At 46.0% G+C, this 21,258-nt stretch overlaps 1 protein-coding gene and 1 long non-coding RNA gene across 2 annotated transcripts in view; one reads left to right on the top strand and one right to left on the bottom strand.

Annotated features, from left to right (window-relative positions):
• ntrk3b (neurotrophic tyrosine kinase, receptor, type 3b) overlaps positions 1 to 1,424 on the bottom strand; it is a 180,974-nt gene extending 179,550 nt beyond the window's left edge. The window contains exon 1 of the mRNA XM_090222041.1: positions 1 to 1,424. This exon is cut by the window's left edge and continues 243 nt beyond it. Coding sequence (XP_090078167.1) covers positions 1 to 2 — 2 coding nt within the window. The 5' untranslated portion in view covers positions 3 to 1,424.
• Positions 1,425 to 10,746: 9,322 nt separating this feature from the next.
• LOC149971507 (uncharacterized) lies at positions 10,747 to 15,083 on the top strand. Its single transcript, XR_016492128.1, has 2 exons — positions 10,747 to 11,211; positions 14,940 to 15,083. It is a non-coding gene; the product is annotated as an uncharacterized LOC149971507 (long non-coding RNA).
• The last annotated feature ends 6,175 nt before the right edge of the window (positions 15,084 to 21,258 follow it).

The following is a 21,258-nucleotide window of genomic DNA, read 5'->3' as shown; positions in this document are numbered from 1 at the left end:
ATGACTCGGTCCAGAAAAGGGTGTTTATCCAAAAATAAGTCTTCGTTTGTGGGCTGGAGTAGAATTGTAGAAATGACTGTTTTGGTTCTAGTTGTGTGTCTGTGAGGGTGTATATGGAGGCTATGTGACCGTGCGCGGACGCCGCACCGGAGTGCCTGACCATGCGTGTGAAGGAAGGTATCGCTGCTATATGCTCGCTTCTGTAGTGTACTTATGGTCTCCCGTTTTCCAAGACCCCCGATGAGGAAAATAAATAAAACATATTACACGATAAAGATATGAAAGCCTTCTCTTTTCATATTTTAACCGCCGTGTAGTGTATTCTAGGTTCCACGGTCGTGTCTGTACGCTTGTAACGTTACCGGACTCCCAAGTTCTCGGTGGTCGGACTCGTCGTAGCAAGAAGGACTAGGGCCCTGGCACTTGAAGGGAAAACGAACAGAGCAGAAGTTGGTACCAAGCATCAAGTCCCTCCTACTGGCAAGGCAGGGCAGGGTCATGTCTGACACCTGGGAATACCACCGGAGATTGACATCCATGAACACCAACCTGAGAGTATTCAGACCGCTTCCCCTTTTCCACATTTTGTTACAGTCTTATTCTAAAACGGATTAAATAAAACGTTTTCCTCATCAATCTACTCACAATAAGACATAATAACAAAGCAAAACGTTTTTTGAAAATGTACTAAAAATAAATAAAAAACGGAAATACCTTATTTGCATAAGTATTCAGACCGTTTGCTATGAGACTCCAAATTGAGCTCCGGTGCATCCTGTTTCCATCGATCATCCTTAACGTTTCTACAACTTCATTGGAGTCCACCTGTGGTAAATTCAATTGATTGGACATGATTTGGAAAGGCACAAACCTATTTATATAAGGTTCATGTAAGAGCAAAAATCACGCCATGAGGTCGAAGGAATTGTCCGTAGAGTTGAAAACATGCTCCAGAACGCTCAGGACCTCAGACTAGGACGAAGGTTAACCTTCTAACAGGACAACGACACTAAGCACACAGCCAAGACAACGCAGGAGTGGCTTCTGGACAAGTCTCTGATGTCTCTGAGTGGCCCAGCCAGAGCCGGGACTCTGGAGAGACCTGAAAATAGCTTTGCAGCGACGCTCCCCATCCAACCTGACAGAGCTTGAGAGGATCTGCAGAGAAGAATGGGAGAAACTCCCCAAATACAGGTGTGCCAAGCTTGTAGCATCACACCCAAGAAGACTCAAGAAGACTAATCGTTGCTAAAGGTGCTACAACAAAGTACTGAGTAAAGGGTCTGAATACTTATGTAAATGTCATTTTTCTGTTTTTAATTGTAATAAATTAGCAAAAATGTCTGAAAACCTGTTTTAGCTTTATCATTATGAGGTATTGTGTGTAGATTGATAAGGGGGACCAATTATTTAAATCATTTTATATTAAGGTTGTAAACTAACAACATTTTAAAGTCAAGGGTTCTGAAAACTTTTGCCAATGGAATTACATTTCAGAAAGGAAAAAACCACGTGGAGAGTGGTGAGTGGAGAGTGGTGGTGCGGTGGTGGTGGTGGGGGGGGGGGGGGGGGTAGGACAGGTTTGGACAGAGAGAGAGGGAGGAAGTCATGGATGTCTCTGACCAACCAACCACCTGTCATGGAGGTCTCTGATAAAACAACCACCTGTCATGGAGGTCTCTCTGATAAAACAACCACCTGTCATGGAGGTCTCTCTCTGATAAAACAACCACCTGTCATGGAGGTCTCTGATAAAACAACCACCTGTCATGGAGGTCTCTCTCTGATAAAACAACCACCTGTCATGGAGGTCTCTCTCTGATAAAACAACCACCTGTCATGGAGGTCTCTGATAAAACAACCACCTGTCATGGAGGTCTCTGATAAAACAACCACCTGTCATGGAGGTCTCTCTCTGATAAAACAACCACCTGTCATGGAGGTCTCTGATAAAACAACCACCTGTCATGGAGGTCTCTGATAAAACAACCACCTGTCATGGAGGTCTCTCTCTGATAAAACAACCACCTGTCATGGAGGTCTCTGATAAAACAACCACCTGTCATGGAGGTCTCTGATAAAACAACCACCTGTCATGGAGGTCTCTCTCTGATAAAACAACCACCTGTCATGGAGGTCTCTGATAAAACAACCACCTGTCATGGAGGTCTCTCTGATAAAACAACCACCTGTCATGGAGGTCTCTCTCTGATAAAACAACCACCTGTCCTGGAGGTCTCTGATAAAACAACCACCTGTCATGGAGGTCTCTCTGATAAAACAACCACCTGTCATGGAGGTCTCTCTCTGATAAAACAACCACCTGTCATGGAGGTCTCTGATAAAACAACCACCTGTCATGGAAGTCTCTGATAAAACAACCACCTGTCATGGAAGTCTCTGATGAAACAACCACCTGTCATGGAGGTCTCTGATAAAACAACCACCTGTCATGGAGGTCTCTGATAAAACAACCACCTGTCATGGAGGTCTCTCTGATAAAAAAACCACCTGTCATGGAGGTCTCTGATAAAACAACCACCTGTCATGGAGGTCTCTGATAAAACAACCACCTGTCATGGAGGTCTCTCTCTGATAAAACAACCACCTGTCATGGAGGTCTCTCTGATAAAACAACCACCTGTCATGGAGGTCTCTCTCTGATAAAACAACCACCTGTCATGGAGGTCTCTCTGATAAAACAACCACCTGTCATGGAGGTCTCTCTGATAAAACAACCACCTGTCATGGAGGTCTCTCTCTGATAAAACAACCACCTGTCATGGAGGTCTCTCTCTGATAAAACAACCACCTGTCATGGAGGTCTCTGATAAAACAACCACATGTCATGGAGGTCTCTCTCTGATAAAACAACCACCTGTCATGGAGGTCTCTCTCTGATAAAACAACCACCTGTCATGGAAGTCTCTGATAAAACAACCACCTGTCATGGAGGTCTCTCTGATAAAACAACCACCTGTCATGGAGGTCTCTGATAAAACAACCACCTGTCATGGAGGTCTCTCTGATAAAACAACCACCTGTCATGGAGGTCTCTCTCTGATAAAACAACCACCTCTCATGGAGGTCTCTGATAAAACAACCACCTGTCATGGAGGTCTCTCTCTGATTTACAGTCACAACTTGTCTCTCTGACAGGAAGGATTCTGGTGGAGTCAGTTTGACAGTCACACCTTGTCTCTCTGACAGGAAGGAGTCTGGTGGAGTCAGTTTGACAGTCACACCTTGTCTCTCTGACAGGAAGGAGTCTGGTGGAGTCAGTTTGACAGTCACACCTTGTCTCTCTGACAGGAAGGCGTCAGTTTGACAGTCACACTGTGTCTCTCTGACAGGAAGGAGTCTGGTGGAGTCAGTTTGACAGTCACACTGTGTCTCTCTGAAAGGTAGGAGTCTGGTGGAGTCAGTTTGACAGTCACACCTTGTCTCTCTGACAGGAAGGAGTCTGGTGGAGTCAGTTTGACAGTCACACCTTGTCTCTCTGACAGGAAGGAGTCAGTTTGACAGTCACACTGTGTTTCTCTGAAAGGAAGGAGCCATGCAGTCGTGGGTGAACAGGGAGTACAAGAGGGGACTGAGCACGCACCCCTGTGGAGTCCCCGGCCACTAGGAGCGCCGCCTCTGGATGAGCATTTTCCTGTTTGCTTATGGCGGAATACAGCTCTTTGAATGTGGTTTTAGTGCCAGCATCGTTCTGTCGTGGTATGTAGACAGCTGCAAAAAATAAAAATGAAAACTCTCCAGGTAGACAGTGTGGTCTACAGCTTATCATGAGATACTCTACATCAGGCGAGCAAGACCTCGAGACTTCCTTAGATATCGTGCACCAGCTGTTGTTTACATATATGCACAGGCCCTCGCCCCGTGTCTTACCAGTGTCTGCTGTTCTATCCTGCTGATAGAGTGTATAACCCGCCAGCTGTATGTTCGTAATGCGTTCGTTTAGCCACAACTCAGTGAAACATAAGATATGACCGTTTTTAATGCCCCGTTGGTAGGATACATGCTTTCAGTTGGTCCCATTTATTTTCCAGCGATTGAACGTTAGCTAGCAGGACGGAGGGCAGATTAGCCACCTGTTGCCTGATCCTCACAAGGCATCCTGATCTTTTGCCTCAAAATCTCAGTTTCATTCTCCAGCAAATCACAGGGATCTGGGCCTGGTCGGGTGTCTGTAGTATCTCCCTCCCATCTGACTCGTTGAAGAAGAACTCTTTGTCCAGTTGGAGGTGAGCCAGAAGCTCTTTTCACTCATAAGAGACGGTAGCAGCAACATTATGTACAAAACAAGTTACGAACAAGGCAAAAAACAAAAAACAAATGGCGTGGTTGGTCAAGAGCCGATAAGACGGCATCCCTCCCCTCTGGCTCCAGTTAGCACGAATCGGAACGTAGTATCCATGGTAACGTAGTATCCATGGTGTTCACTCACTAATCATAACGTAGTATCCATGATAACGCAGTGTCCATGGCGTCACCTCACTAATCGTAACCTAGTGTCCATGGTGTCACCTCACTAATCGTAACGTAGTGTCCATGGTAACCTAGTGCCCACGGTGTTCACTCACTAATCATAACGTAGTATCCATGTTAACATAGTGTCCATGGCGTCACCTCACTAATCATAACGTAGTATCCATGGTAACGTAGTATCATCTCACTAATCGTAACATAGTGTCCATGGTGTCACCTCACTAATCGTAACATAGTATCCATGGTAACGTAGTATCATCTCACTAATCGTAACATAGTGTCCATGGTGTCACCTCACTAATCGTAACATAGTATCCATGGTAACGTAGTATCATCTCACTAATCATAACGTAGTGTCCGTGGTCTCACCTCACTAATCGTAACATAGTATCCATGGTAATGTAGTATACATGGTCTCACCTCACTAATCGTAACGTAGTATCCACGGTAACGTAGTGTCCATGGTCTCACCTCACTAATCGTAACGCAGTATCCATGGTAACGTAGTGTCCATGGTCTCACCTCACTAACCGTAACGTAGTGTCCATTGTAACATAGTATCACCTCACTAATCATAACGTAGTGTCCATGGTAACGTAGTGTCACCTCACTAATCTTAACGTAGTGTCCATGGTAACGTAGTATCACCTCACTAATCACAACGTTGTATCCATGGTGTCACCTCACTAATCGTAACATAGTATCCATGGTAACGTAGTATCACCTCACTAATCGTAACGTAGTATCCATGGTGTCACCTCACTAATCATAACGTAGTATCCATGGTAACGTAGTGTCCATGGTGTCACCTCACTAATCGTAATGTAGTATCCATGGTAATGTAGTGTCCATGGTGTCACCTCACTAATCGTAGCGTAGTGTCCATGGTCTCACCTCACTAATCGTAACATAGTGTCCATGGCGTCACCTCACTAATCGTAACGTAGTATCCATGGTAACGTAGTGTCCGTGGTCTCACCTCACTAATCGTAATGTAGTATCCATGGTAACATTGTATACATGGTCTCACCTCACTATTCGTAACGTAGTATCCATGGTAACGTTGTATACATGGTCTCACCTCACTAATCGTAACGTAGTATCCATGGTAACTTTATGCAGATCACGAGGTGATGAGTCCCAAATGGCACTCTAATCCCTCCATAGGGCCCTGGGCTAAAGTAACACACTATATAGGGAATAAGGAGTCATTTGGGAGACAGGCGTGAAACTCTGTTTAGATGCAGCTTCCTTCCTCTCTCCCTCCTCTGCATCTGGTTTGAATGTATGAGGTTACATAACAGTGAGTCAGAGGACTGTACGTACAGTGATTCATCTTATCTAGAGAGGATCTCTCGCTTTCTCTCCTCTTCCGCTCTCGCCTCCTCTCCTCTTCCCCTCTCGCCTCCCCTCCTCTCCTCTTCCCCTCTCGCCTCCCCTCCTCTCCTCTCCTCTTCTCTTCTCCCCTCTCCTCTCCTCTCCTCTTCTCTTCTCTTCTCCCCTCTCCACCCCTCCCCTCCTCTCCTCTTCCCCTCTCGCCTCCCCTCCTCTCCTCTTCTCTTCTCTTCTCCCCTCTCCACCCCTCCTCTCCTCTCCTCTCGCCTCCCCTCCTCTCCTCTTCTCTTCTCTTCTCCCCTCTCCACCCCTCCTCTCCTCTCTCCCCTCCTCTCCTCTTCTCTTCTCCCCTCTCCACCCCTCCTCTCCCCTCCTCTCCTCTTCCCCTCTCACCTCCTCTCCTCTCCTCTTCTCCCCTCCTCTCCTCTTCTCTTCTCCCCTCTCCACCCCTCCCCTCCTCTCCTCTCCTCTTCCCCTCTCGCCTCCCCTCCTCTCCTCTCCTCTCTTCTCTCCCCTCCTCTTCTTTCTGATAGACAGCAGCAGATAGAGCTGCACTCTACTTACCTAAAATCAACCTCTCTTCTATTCTGTCTATTCTTCTCCTCTTGTCTCCTCCCCTGCCCTCCCCTCTCATCATGTCTCCTCCCCTGCCTTCCCCTCTCCTCTTGTCTCCTCCCCTGCCCTCCCCTCTCCTATTGTCTCCTCCCCTGCCCTCCTCTCCTCTTGTCTCCTCCCCTGCCCTCCCCTCTCCTATTGTCTCCTCCCCAGCCCTCCCCTCTCATCATGTCTCCTCCCCTGCCCTCTCCTCTTGTCTCCTCCCCTGCCCTCCCCTCTCCTCTTGTCTCCTCCCCTGCCCTCCCCTCTCATCATGTCTCCTCCCCTGTAGCATATTTAAAAGGTGTTTGAGATGTAAAAGGTGTAGGAGATGTAAAAGGTGTAGGAGAGGTAAAAGGTGTAGGAGATGTAAAAGGTGTAGGAGATGTAAAAGGTGTAGGAGATGTAAAAGGTGTAGGAGAGGTAAAAGGTGTAGGAGATGTAAAAGGTGTAGGATATGTAAAAGGTGTAGGAGATGTAAAAGGTGTAGGAGATGTAAAAGGTGTAGGAGATGTGAAAGGTGTAGGAGAGGTAAAAGGTGTTTGAGATGTAAAAGGTGTAGGAGATGTAAAAGGTGTATCAGATGTAAAAGGTGTAGGAGATGTAAAAGGTGTAGGAGATGTAAAAGGTGTAGGAGATGTAAAAGGTGTATCAGATGTAAAAGGTGTAGGAGATGTAAAAGGTGTATCAGATGTAAAAGGTGTAGGAGATGTAAAAGGTGTATCAGATGTAAAAGGTGTAGGAGATGTAAAAGGTGTATCAGATGTAAAAGGTGTAGGAGATGTAAAAGGTGTATCAGATGTAAAAGGTTTAGGAGATGTAAAAGGTGTATCAGATGTAAAAGGTGTAGGAGATGTAAAAGGTGTATCAGATGTAAAAGGTGTAGGAGATGTAAAAGGTGTATCAGATGTAAAAGGTGTAGGAGATGTAAAAGGTGTGGGAGATGTAAAAGGTGTTTGAGATGTAAAAGGTGTAGGAGATGTGAAAGGTGTATCAGATGTAAAAGGTGTTTGAGATGTAAAAGGTGTAGGAGATGTAAAAGGTGATTGAGATGTAAAAGGTGTTTGACATGTAAAAGGTGTTTGAGATGTAAAAGGTGTTTGTGATGTAAAAGGTGTTTGAGATGTAAAAGGTGTAGGAGATGTAAAAGGTGTTTGAGATGTAAAAGGTGTAGGAGATGTGAAAGGTGTAGGAGATGTAAAAGGTGTAGGAGATGTGAAAGGTGTTTGAGATGTAAAAGGTGTAGGAGATGTAAAAGGTGTAGGAGATGTCAAAGGTGTAGGAGATGTGAAAGGTGTTTGAGATGTAAAAGGTGTAGGAGATGTAAAAGGTGTAGGAGATGTCAAAGGTGTAGGAGATGTGAAAGGTGTTTGAGATGTAAAAGGTGTAGGAGATGTCAAAGGTGTAGGAGATGTGAAAGGTGTTTGAGATGTAAAAGGTGTTTGAGATGTGAAAGGTGTTTGAGATGTAAAAGGTGTAGGAGATGTGAAAGGTGTTTGAGATGTGAAAGGTGTTTGAGATGTAAAAGGTGTAGGAGATGTGAAAGGTGTTTGAGATGTGAAAGGTGTTTGAGATGTAAAAGGTGTAGGAGATGTCAAAGGTGTAGGAGATGTAAAAGGTGTTTGAGATGTAAAAGGTGTAGGAGATGTAAAAGGTGTAGGAGATGTCAAAGGTGTAGGGGATGTGAAAGGTGTTTGAGATGTAAAAGGTGTAGGAGATGTGAAAGGTGTTTGAGATGTAAAAGGTGTAGGAGATGTAAAAGGTGTAGGAGATGTCAAAGGTGTAGTAGATGTAAAAGGTGTTTGAGATGTAAAAGGTGTAGGAGATGTGAAAGGTGTATCAGATGTAAAAGGTGTTTGAGATGTAAAAGGTGTTTGACATGTAAAAGGTGTTTGAGATGTAAAAGGTGTTGGAGATGTCAAAGGTGTAGCAGATGTAATAGGTGTTTGAGATGTAAAAGGTGTAGGAGATGTAAAAGGTGTTTGAGATGTAAAAGGTGTTTGAGATTTAAAAGGTGTAGCAGATGTAATAGGTGTAGGAGATGTAAAAGGTGTAGGAGATGTAAAAGGTGTTTGACATGTAAAAGGTGTTTGAGATGTAAAAGGTGTTTGAGATGTAAAAGGTGTAGGAGATGTGAAAGGTGTATCAGATGTAAAAGGTGTTTGAGATGTAAAAGGTGTTTGACATGTAAAAGGTGTTTGAGATGTAAAAGGTGTTTGAGATGTAAAAGGTGTAGGAGATGTAAAAGGTGTTTGAGATGTAAAAGGTGTTTGACATGTAAAAGGTGTTTGAGATGTAAAAGGTGTTTGAGATGTAAAAGGTGTAGGAGATGTAAAAGGTGTAGGAGATGTAAAAGGTGTTTGAGATGTAAAAGGTGTTTGACATGTAAAAGGTGATTGAGATGTAAAAGGTGTTTGACATGTAAAAGGTGTTTGAGATGTAAAAGGTGTTTGAGATGTAAAAGGTGTTTGAGATGTAAAAGGTGTATCAGATGTAAAAGGTGTAGGAGATGTAAAAGGTGTAGGAGATGTAAAAGGTGATTGAGATGTAAAAGGTGTAGGAGATTTAAAAGGTGTTTGAGATGTAAAAGGTTTTTGAGATGTAACAGACCACCACTCACATCAAATCCACACATACAGACTGGTATGACTGGTACCTTCAACCTCAGGAGGCTGAAGAAATTTGGCTTGTCACCAAAAGCACTCACAAACTTCTACAGATGCACAATCGAGAGCATCCTGGCGGGCTGTATCACCGCTTGGTACGGCAACTGCGCCGCCCTCAACCGTAAGGCTCTCCAGAGGGTGGTGAGGTCTGCACAACGCATCACCGGGGGCAAACTACCTGCCCTCCAGGACACCTACACCACCCGATGTCACAGGAAGGCCATAAAGATCATCAAGGACATCAACCACCCGAGCCACTGCCTGTTCACCCCGCTATCATCCAGAAGGCGAGGTCAGTACAGGTGCATCAAAGCTGGGACCGAGAGACTGAAAAACAGCTTCTATCTCAAGGCCATCAGACTGTTAAACAGCCACCACTAACATTGAGTGGCTGCTGCCAACACACTGACACTGACTCAACTCCAGCCACTTTAATAATGGGAATTGATGGGAAATGATGTAAATATATCACTAGCCACTTTAAACAATGCTACCTTATATAATGTTACTTACCCTACATTATTCATCTCATAGGCATACGTATATACTGTACTCTATATCATCGACTGTATCCTTATGTAATACATGTATCACTAGCCACTTTAACTATGCCACTTTGTTTACATACTCATCTCATATGTATATACTGTACTCGATACCATCTACTGTATCTTGCCTATGCTGCTCTGTACCATCACTCATTCATATATCCTTATGTACATATTCTTTATCCCCTTACACTGTGTACAAGACAGTCGTTTTGGAATTGTTAGTTAGATTACTTGTTGGTTATTACTGCATTGTCGGAACTAGAAGCACAAGCATTTCGCTACACTCGCATTAACATCTGCTAACCATGTGTATGTGACAAATAAAATTTGATTTGATTTGATTTGATTTGGTACTGTACAGACCACCGCTCAAATCAAATCAAATCCACACAGACTGGTACTGTACAGACCACCGCTCAAATCAAATCAAATCCACACAGACTGGTACTGTACAGACCACCACTCAAATCAAATCAAATCCAGACATACAGACTGTACTGTACACACCGACGTTCAAAAGTTTGGGGTCACTTAGAAATGTCCTTGTTTTGAAAGAAAAGCACTTTTTTTTCGTCCATTAAAATAACATCAAATTGATTAGAAATACAGTGTTGACATTGTTAATGTTGTAAATGACTATTGTAGCTGGAAACGGCTGATTATTTTATGGAATATCTATCTATCTATATATATATATACCCCTCAACTGAAGCTAGCCAGCTAACCACCAGCTGTGCTAGCGGTCTTCAGCTAACCGGTCATCAGCTAACCTTTAGCTCGGAAAGCTCTCGCCAGTTCGAACAACGCGACTCTAAACAGAGCATAACGGACCTATTTATTTTTCATCCCCGGATTCATCCCCGGATTCCCACCGCAAACGGAACATTTCTCAGCTGGATCTTCAAAACTAGCTATCTAGCTAAACCGCAACCTCGGATGATTACTCCTGGCTAGCGTTTCCACCCACTTAGCTTGAAGCTAGCCCGGCCAGCGCACCTGTGCTACCACCGTAGCATACTCCTGGGCTACAATACCCGGGCCCACGACCGGTCTATCGATGTCACCGCATGAAGAGGAATATACAGACTCACCCCATCGCGACGTCCCCCAAAGGCTAACTCTCTAGCCCTCGCTATCTCCCTGCTTGCTAATTCGGCCTGCTAACTGCTAGCTTGTCCAGCTCCGGTCCGCTAACTGCTACCTTGTTTAGCCCGGGCCTACAAACTGTTAGCTTGTTAGCACAGGCCTGCTAACCGTCTGAATCGCGGCGTCCCAAACACTCACTGGATCCATATTTACTTTCTATTTCTTTTTGATTTTTAACTTGTTTATACCTTCCGGAAACCTGCCTCACCCAATGTGATACGGAATCGCTATTATTTTTTATTTTAGTACACACTCAAGAACCCCCAGAAGCTAACCAGCTAACTAGCTACAAGCTATTTAGTCATTGTTAGTTTTTTAACCTGGATAACACTCGCCAGTCCAGCTTCCCTGCCCCATCCACCGCTGCCCCCTGGACACTGATCTCTTGGCTACATAGCTGATGCACGCTGGACTGTCCATTAATCACGGTACTCCATTCTGCTTGTTTGTTTTATCTGTTGGCCCCGTTGCCTAGTCAACGCCATTTTACCTGCTGTTGTTGTGCTAGCTGATTAGCTGTTGTCTCACCTACTGTCTAGCTAGCTTTCCCAACTCAACACCTGTGATTACTGTATGCCTCGCTGTATGTCTCTCTCAAGTGTCAATATGCCTTGTATACTGTTGTTCAGGTTAGTTATCATTGTTTTAGTTCACAATGGAGCCCCTAGTTCCACTCTTCATACCCCTGATAACTCCTTTGTCCCACCTCCCACACATGCGGTGACCTCACCCATTATAACCAGCATGTCCAGAGATACAACCTCTCTCATCATCACCCAGTGCCTGGGCTTACCTCCGCTGTACCCGCACCCCACCATACCCCTGTCTGCGCATTATGCCCTGAATATATTCTACCATGCCCAGAAACCTGCTCCTCTTATTCTCTGTCCCCAACGCTCTAGGCGACCAGTTTTGATAGCCTTTAGCCGCACTCTCATACTACTCCTTCTCTGTTCCGCGGGTGATGTGGAGGTAAACCCAGGCCCTGCATGTCCCCAGGCACCCTCATTTGTTGACTTCTGTGATCGAAAAAGCCTTGGTTTCATGCATGTCAACATCAGAAGCCTCCTCCCTAAGTTTGTTTTACTCACTGCTCTAGCACACTCTGCTAACCCTGATGTCCTTGCTGTGTCTGAATCCTGGCTCAGGAAGGCCACCAAAACTTCAGAGATTTCCATACCCAACTATAACATCTTCCGTCAAGATAGAACTGCCAAAGGGGGAGGAGTTGCAGTCTACTGCAGAGATAGCCTGCAAAGTAATGTCATACTTTCCAGGTCCATACCCAAACAGTTCGAACTACTAATCTTGAAAATTACTCTCTCCAGAAATAAGTCTCTCACTGTTGCCGCCTGCTACCGACCTCCCTCAGCTCCCAGCTGTGCCCTGGACACCATTTGTGAATTGATCGCCCCCCATCTAGCTTCAGAGTTTGTTCTGTTAGGTGACCTAAACTGGGATATGCTTAACACCCCGGCAGTCCTACAATCTAAGCTAGATGCCCTCAATCTCACACAAATCATCAAGGAACCCACCAGGTACAACCCTAACTCTGTAAACAAGGGCACCCTCATAGACGTCATCCTGACCAACTGGCCCTCCAAATACACCTCCGCTGTCTTCAACCAGGATCTCAGCGATCGCTGCCTCATTGCCTGTATCCGCTACGGAGCCGCAGTCAAACGACCACCCCTCATCACTGTCAAACGCTCCCTAAAACACTTCTGTGAGCAGGCCTTTCTAATCGACCTGGCCCGGGTATCCTGGAAGGACATTGACCTCATCCCGTCAGTTGAGGATGCCTGGTCATTCTTTAAAAGTAACTTCCTCACCATTTTACATAAGCATGCTCCGTTCACAAAATGCAGAACTAAGAACAGATACAGCCCTTGGTTCACCCCAGACCTGACTGCCCTCGACCAGCACAAAAACATCCTGTGGCGGACTGCAATAGCATCGAATAGTCCCCGTGATATGCAACTGTTCAGGGAAGTCCGGAACCAATACACGCAGTCAGTCAGGAAAGCTAAGGCCAGCTTCTTCAGGCAGAAGTTTGCATCCTGTAGCTCCAACTCCAAAAAGTTCTGGGACACTGTGAAGTCAATGGAGAACAAGAGCACCTCATCCCAGCTGCCCACTGCACTGAGGCTAGGTAACACGGTCACCACCGATAAATCCATGATTATCGAAAAAACTTCAATAAGCATTTCTCAACGGCTGGCCATGCCTTCCGCCTGGCTACTTCAACCTCGGCCAACAGCCCCGCCCCCCCCGCTGCTCCTCGCCCAAGCCTCTCCAGGTTCTCCTTTACCCAAATCCAGATAGCAGATGTTCGGAAAGAGCTGCAAAACCTGGACCCGTACAAATCAGCTGGGCTTGACAATCTGGACCCTCTATTTCTGAAACTATCCGCCACCATTGTCGCAACCCCTATTACCAGCCTGTTCACCCTCTCTTTCATATCGTCTGAGATCCCCAAGGATTGGAAAGCTGCCGCAGTCATCCCCCTCTTCAAAGGGGGAGACACCCTGGACCCAAACTGTTACAGACCTATATCCATCCTGCCCTGCCTATCTAAGGTCTTCAAAAGCCAAGTCAACAAACAGGTCACTGACCATCTCGAATCCCACTGTACCTTCTCCGCTGTGCAATCTGGTTTCCGAGCCGGTCACGGGTGCACCTCAGCCACACTCAAGGTACTAAACGATATCATAACCGCCATCGATAAAAGACAGTACTGTGCAGCCGTCTTCATCGACCTTGCCAAGGCTTTCGACTCTGTCAATCACCATATTCTTATCTGCAGACTCAGTAGCCTCGGTTTTTCGGATGACTGCCTTGCCTGGTTCACCAATTACTTTGCAGACAGAGTTCAGTGTGTCAAATCGGAGGGCATGCTGTCCGGTCCTCTGGCAGTCTCTATGGGGGTGCCACAGGGTTCAATTCTCGGGCCGACTCTTTTCTCTATATACATCAATGATGTTGCTCTTGCTGCGGGCGATTCCCTGATCCACCTCTACGCAGACGACACCATTCTATATACTTTCGGCCCGTCATTGGACACTGTGCTATCTAACCTCCAAACAAGCTTCAATGCCATACAACACTCCTTCCGTGGCCTCCGACTGCTCTTAAACGCTAGTAAAACCAAATGCATGCTTTTCAACCGATCGCTGCCTGCACCCGCATGCCCGCCTAGCATCACCACCCTGGATGGTTCCGACCTAGAATATGTGGACATCTATAAGTACCTAGGTGTCTGGCTAGACTGCAAACTCTCCTTCCAGACTCATATCAAACATCTCCAATCGAAAATCAAATCAAGAGTCGGCTTTCTATTCCGCAACAAAGCCTCCTTCACTCACGCCGCCAAGCTTACCCTAGTAAAACTGACTATCCTACCGATCCTCGACTTCGGCGATGTCATCTACAAAATGGCTTCCAACACTCTACTCAGCAAACTGGATGCAGTCTATCACAGTGCCATCCGTTTTGTCACTAAAGCACCTTATACCACCCACCGCTGCGACTTGTATGCTCTAGTCGGCTGGCCCTCGCTACATATTCGTCGCCAGACCCACTGGCTCCAGGTCATCTACAAGTCCATGCTAGGTAAAGCTCCGCCTTATCTCAGCTCACTGGTCACGATGGCAACACCCATCCGTAGCACGCGCTCCAGCAGGTGTATCTCACTGATCATCCCTAAAGCCAACACCTCATTTGGCCGCCTTTCGTTCCAGTACTCTGCTGCCTGTGACTGGAACGAATTGCAAAAATCGCTGAAATTGGAGACTTTTATCTCCCTCACCAACTTCAAACATCAGCTATCTGAGCAGCTAACCGATCGCTGCAGCTGTACATAGTCTATTGGTAAATAGCTCACCCATTTTCACCTACCTCATCCCCATACTGTTTTTATTTATTTACTTTTCTGCTCTTTTGCACACCAATATCTCTACCTGTACATGACCATCTGATCATTTATCACTCCAGTGTTAATCTGCATAATTGTAATTATTCGCCTACCTCATGCCTTTTGCACACATTGTATATAGACTCCCCCTTTGTTTTCTACTGTGTTATTGACTTGTTAATTGTTTACTCCATGTGTAACTCTGTGTTGTCTGCTCATACTGCTATGCTTTATCTTGGCCAGGTCGCAGTTGCAAAGGAGAACTTGTTCTCAACTAGCCTACCTGGTTAAATAAAGGTGTTCTCAACTAGCCTACCTGGTTAAATAAAGGTGTTCTCAACTAGCCTACCTGGTTAAATAAAGGTGAAATAAAATAAAAAATAAAAATAAATAAATATAGGTGTAACAGTAGACCGTCCTCTCGCCCGGATGCACACATCAACAACAGTCACCCTCGAAGCATCGTTACCCATCGCTCCACAACAGCCGCGGCCCTTGCAGAGCAAGGAGAACTACTACTTCAAGGTCTCAGAGCAAGTGATGTCACAGATTGAAACGCTATTTAGCGCGCACCACTAACTAAGCTAGCCGTTTCACATCCGTTACATAGGCGTACAGAGGCTCATTATCAACAAACATCACTCCTGTGTTCCAATGGCACGTTGTGTTAGCTAATCCAAGTTTATAATTTTAAAAGGATAATTGATCATTAGAAAACCCTTTTGAGATTATGTTAGCACAGCGGAAAACTGTTGTCCTGATTAAAGAAGCAATAAAACTGGCCTTCTTTAGGCTAGTTGAGTATCTGGAGCATCAGCATTTGTGGGTTCGATTACAGGCTCAAAATGGCCAGAAACAAAGACTTTCTTCTGAAAGTCTTCAGTCTATTCTTGTTCAAAGAAATGATGGCTATTCCATGTGAGAAATTGCCAAAAAACTAAATATCTCATACAACGCTGTGTACTACTCCCTTCACAGAACAGCGAAAACTGGCTCTAACCAGAATAGAAAGAGGAGTGGGAGGCCCTGGTGCACAACTGAGCAAGAGTACATTATAGTGTCTAGTTTGAGAAACAGACGCCTTACAAGGCGCCTTACAGACGCCTTACTCCTCAACTGGCAGCTTCATTAAATAGTACCCGCAAAACACCCATCTCAACGTCAACAGTGAAGAGGCGACTCCGGGATGCTGGCCTTCTAGACAGAGTTGTAAAGTAAAAGCCACATCTCAGACTGGCCAATAAAAATACAAGATTAATATGGCCAGAGGTAGTAGACAGAGGTAGTAGGTAGAGGTAGTAGGTAGAGGTAGTAGGCAGAGGTAGTAGGTAGAGGTAGTAGGCAGAGGTAGTAGGTAGAGGTAGTAGGCAGAGGTAGTAGGTAGAGGTAGTAGACAGAGGTAGTAGGCAGAGGTAGTAGGTAGAGGTAGTAGACAGAGGTAGTAGGCAGAGGTAGTAGGTAGAGGTAGTAGACAGAGGTAGTAGGCAGAGGTAGTAGGTAGAGGTAGTAGACAGAGGTAGTAGGTAGAGGTAGTAGACAGAGGTAGTAGACAGAGGTAGTAGGTAGAGGTAGTAGGCAGAGGTAGTAGGTAGAGGTAGTAGGTAGAGGTAGTAGACAGAGGTAGTAGGCAGAGGTAGTAGGTAGAGGTAGTAGGTAGAGGTAGTAGACAGAGGTAGTAGGTAGAGGTAGTAGGCAGAGGTAGTAGGTAGAGGTAGTTGGTAGAGGTAGTAGACAGAGGTAGTAGGCAGAGGTAGTAGGTAGAGGTAGTAGGTAGAGGTAGTAGGTAGAGGTAGTAGGTAGAGGTAGTAGACAGAGGTAGTAGGCAGAGGTAGTAGGTAGAGGTAGTAGGCAGAGGTAGTAGGTAGAGGTAGTAGGTAGAGGTAGTAGACAGAGGTAGTAGGCAGAGGTAGTAGGTAGAGGTAGTAGACAGAGGTAGTAGACAGAGGTAGTAGGCAGAGGTAGTAGGTAGAGGTAGTAGGTAGAGGTAGTAGGTAGAGGTAGTAGGTAGAGGTAGTAGACAGAGGTAGTAGGCAGAGGTAGTAGGTAGAGGTAGTAGGCAGAGGTAGTAGGTAGAGGTAGTAGGTAGAGGTAGTAGACAGAGGTAGTAGGCAGAGGTAGTAGGTAGAGGTAGTAGACAGAGGTAGTAGGTAGAGGTAGTAGACAGAGGTAGTAGGTAGAGGTAGTAGGTAGAGGTAGTAGGTAGAGGTAGTAGGCAGAGGTAGTAGGTAGAGGTAGTAGACAGAGGTAGTAGGTAGAGGTAGTAGACAGAGGTAGTAGGTAGAGGTAGTAGGCAGAGGTAGTAGGTAGAGGTAGTAGGTAGAGGTAGTAGGTAGAGGTAGTAGGTAGAGGTAGTAGACAGAGGTAGTAGGCAGAGGTAGTAGGTAGAGGTAGTAGGCAGAGGTAGTAGGTAGAGGTAGTAGGTAGAGGTAGTAGACAGAGGTAGTAGGCAGAGGTAGTAGGTAGAGGTAGTAGACAGAGGTAGTAGGTAGAAGTAGTAGACAGAGGTAGTAGGTAGAGGTAGTAGGTAGAGGTAGTAGGTAGAGGTAGTAGGCAGAGGTAGTAGGTAGAGGTAGTAGACAGAGGTAGTAGGTAGAGGTAGTAGGTAGAGGTAGTAGGCAGAGGTAGTAGGTAGAGGTAGTAGACAGAGGTAGTAGGTAGAGGTAGTAGGTAGAGGTAGTAGGTAGAGGTAGTAGGCAGAGGTAGTAGGTAGAGGTAGTAGACAGAGGTAGTAGGTAGAGGTAGTAGGTAGAGGTAGTAGGTAGAGGTAGTAGGCAGAGGTAGTAGGTAGAGGTAGTAGGTAGAGGTAGTAGATGGGGGTAGTAGGCAGAGGTAGTAGACAGAGGTAGTAGGTAGAGGTAGTAGGTAGAGGTAGTAGGTAGAGGTAGTAGGTAGAGGTAGTAGGTAGAGGTAGTAGGCAGAGGTAGTAGACAGAGGTAGTAGGTAGAGGTAGTAGGTAGAGGTAGTAGGCAGAGGTAGTAGGCAGAGGTAGTAGGCAGAGGTAGTAGACAGAGGTAGTAGACAGAGGTAGTAGGTAGAGGTAGTAGGTAGAGGTAGTAGGTAGAGGTAGTAGGTAGAGGTAGTAGGCAGAGGTAGTAGGTAGAGGTAGTAGGTAGAGGTAGTAGACAGAGGTAGTAGGCAGAGGTAGTAGGCAGAGGTAGTAGGCAGAGGTAGTAGGTAGAGGTAGTAGGCAGAGGTAGTAGACAGAGGTAGTAGGCAGAGGTAGTAGGCAGAGGTAGTAGGCAGAGGTAGTAGGTAGAGGTAGTAGGCAGAGGTAGTAGGTAGAGGTAGTAGGCAGAGGTAGTAGGCAGAGGTAGTAGGCAGAGGTAGTAGGTAGAGGTAGTAGGCAGAGGTAGTAGACAGAGGTAGTAGGTAGAGGTAGTAGACAGAGGTAGTAGGTAGAGGTAGTAGGCAGAGGTAGTAGGTAGAGGTAGTAGGCAGAGGTAGTAGGCAGAGGTAGTAGGTAGAGGTAGTAGGCAGAGGTAGTAGGTAGAGGTAGTAGGCAGAGGTAGTAGGCAGAGGTAGTAGGCAGAGGTAGTAGGTAGAGGTAGTAGGCAGAGGTAGTAGACAGAGGTAGTAGGCAGAGGTAGTAGGTAGAGGTAGTAGGCAGAGGTAGTAGGTAGAGGTAGTAGGCAGAGGTAGTAGGCAGAGGTAGTAGGTAGAGGTAGTAGGTAGAGGTAGTAGGTAGAGGTAGTAGACAGAGGTAGTAGGTAGAGGTAGTAGGCAGAGGTAGTAGGTAGAGGTAGTAGGCAGAGGTAGTAGGCAGAGGTAGTAGGTAGAGGTAGTAGGTAGAGGTAGTAGGCAGAGGTAGTAGACAGAGGTAGTAGGCAGAGGTAGTAGGCAGAGGTAGTAGGTAGAGGTAGTAGGCAGAGGTAGTAGGCAGAGGTAGTAGGTAGAGGTAGTAGGTAGAGGTAGTAGGTAGAGGTAGTAGGCAGAGGTAGTAGACAGAGGTAGTAGGTAGAGGTAGTAGACAGAGGTAGTAGGCAGAGGTAGTAGGTAGAGGTAGTAGGTAGAGGTAGTAGACAGAGGTAGTAGACAGAGGTAGTAGGTAGAGGTAGTAGACAGAGGTAGTAGGCAGAGGTAGTAGACAGAGGTAGTAGGTAGAGGTAGTAGACAGAGGTAGTAGGCAGAGGTAGTAGGTAGAGGTAGTAGGCAGAGGTAGTAGGCAGAGGTAGTAGGCAGAGGTAGTAGGTAGAGGTAGTAGGTAGAGGTAGTAGGTAGAGGTAGTAGGTAGAGGTAGTAGGTAGAGGTAGTAGGTAGAGGTAGTAGGTAGAGGTAGTAGGTAGAGGTAGTAGGTAGAGGTAGTAGGTAGAGGTAGTAGGTAGAGGTAGTAGGTAGAGGTAGTAGGTAGAGGTAGTAGACAGAGGTAGTAGGTAGAGGTAGTAGGTAGAGGTAGTAGGTAGAGGTAGTAGGTAGAGGTAGTAGGTAGAGGTAGTAGGTAGAGGTAGTAGGTAGAGGTAGTAGACAGAGGTAGTAGGCAGAGGTAGTAGGCAGAGGTAGTAGGCAGAGGTAGTAGGTAGAGGTAGTAGGTAGAGGTAGTAGGTAGAGGTAGTAGGTAGAGGTAGTAGGCAGAGGTAGTAGGTAGAGGTAGTAGGTAGAGGTAGTAGGTAGAGGTAGTAGGCAGAGGTAGTAGGTAGAGGTAGTAGGTAGAGGTAGTAGGCAGAGGTAGTAGGTAGAGGTAGTAGGTAGAGGTAGTAGGCAGAGGTAGTAGGTAGAGGTAGTAGGTAGAGGTAGTAGGCAGAGGTAGTAGGTAGAGGTAGTAGGTAGAGGTAGTAGACAGAGGTAGTAGGTAGAGGTAGTAGACAGAGGTAGTAGGTAGAGGTAGTAGGTAGAGGTAGTAGGTAGAGGTAGTAGGTAGAGGTAGTAGGCAGAGGTAGTAGGTAGAGGTAGTAGGCAGAGGTAGTAGGTAGAGGTAGTAGACAGAGGTAGTAGACAGAGGTAGTAGACAGAGGTAGTAGGTAGAGGTAGTAGGTAGAGGTAGTAGGCAGAGGTAGTAGGTAGAGGTAGTAGACAGAGGTAGTAGGTAGAGGTAGTAGGTAGAGGTAGTAGGTAGAGGTAGTAGGTAGAGGTAGTAGGCAGAGGTAGTAGGCAGAGGTAGTAGGCAGAGGTAGTAGGTAGAGGTAGTAGGTAGAGGTAGTAGGCAGAGGTAGTAGACAGAGGTAGTAGGTAGAGGTAGTAGGCAGAGGTAGTAGGTAGAGGTAGTAGGTAGAGGTAGTAGGTAGAGGTAGTAGGCAGAGGTAGTAGGTAGAGGTAGTAGGCAGAGGTAGTAGGTAGAGGTAGTAGGTAGAGGTAGTAGGTAGAGGTAGTAGGTAGAGGTAGTAGGTAGAGGTAGTAGGTAGAGGTAGTAGGCAGAGGTAGTAGGCAGAGGTAGTAGGTAGAGGTAGTAGGTAGAGGTAGTAGGCAGAGGTAGTAGACAGATGTAGTAGGTAGAGGTAGTAGGTAGAGGTAGTAGGCAGAGGTAGTAGGTAGAGGTAGTAGGTAGAGGTAGTAGGTAGAGGTAGTAGGCAGAGGTAGTAGGCAGAGGTAGTAGGTAGAGGTAGTAGACAGAGGTAGTAGGCAGAGGTAGTAGGTAGAGGTAGTAGACAGAGGTAGTAGGTAGAGGTAGTAGGTAGAGGTAGTAGGTAGAGGTAGTAGGTAGAGGTAGTAGGTAGAGGTAGTAGGCAGAGGTAGTAGGTAGAGGTAGTAGACAGAGGTAGTAGGCAGAGGTAGTAGGTAGAGGTAGTAGGCAGAGGTAGTAGGTAGAGGTAGTAGGTAGAGGTAGTAGACAGAGGTAGTAGGTAGAGGTAGTAGGCAGAGGTAGTAGGTAGAGGTAGTAGACAGAGGTAGTAGACAGAGGTAGTAGGTAGAGGTAGTAGGTAGAGGTAGTAGACAGAGGTAGTAGGCAGAGGTAGTAGGTAGAGGTAGTAGGTAGAGGTAGTAGGCAGAGGTAGTAGGCAGAGGTAGTAGGTAGAGGTAGTAGACAGAGGTAGTAGGCAGAGGTAGTAGGTAGAGGTAGTAGGTAGAGGTAGTAGGCAGAGGTAGTAGGTAGAGGTAGTAGACAGAGGTAGTAGGCAGAGGTAGTAGGTAGAGGTAGTAGGTAGAGGTAGTAGACAGAGGTAGTAGGTAGAGGTAGTAGGCAGAGGTAGTAGGTAGAGGTAGTAGGTAGAGGTAGTAGGTAGAGGTAGTAGGTAGAGGTAGTAGACAGAGGTAGTAGGTAGAGGTAGTAGGTAGAGGTAGTAGGTAGAGGTAGTAGACAGAGGTAGTAGGTAGAGGTAGTAGGCAGAGGTAGTAGGTAGAGGTAGTAGGTAGAGGTAGTAGGCAGAGGTAGTAGGTAGAGGTAGTAGGTAGAGGTAGTAGGTAGAGGTAGTAGGTAGAGCAGCATTTTATTATGGACAGACTTCTCCCCATTTTAGCTACAGTTGTATCTATATGTTTTGACCATGACAGTTAACAATCCAGGTTTACTCCATGTGGTTCACTCTCCTCAACGTATTTATTACAATATTTAGTTGAGGTTTAGTTTATGATCTATGAATGATTTCGTTTTTGAAATATTTAGGATGAACTTATTCCTTGCCACCCTGAA

This window comes from Oncorhynchus mykiss, chromosome 26 (assembly GCF_057628025.1).
Source record: "Oncorhynchus mykiss isolate SJ-2025 chromosome 26, ASM5762802v1, whole genome shotgun sequence".
NCBI lineage: Eukaryota > Metazoa > Chordata > Actinopteri > Salmoniformes > Salmonidae > Oncorhynchus > Oncorhynchus mykiss.
The sequence above is the reverse complement of the archived record's forward strand: the minus strand, read 5'-3'. Positions and strand labels throughout refer to the sequence as shown.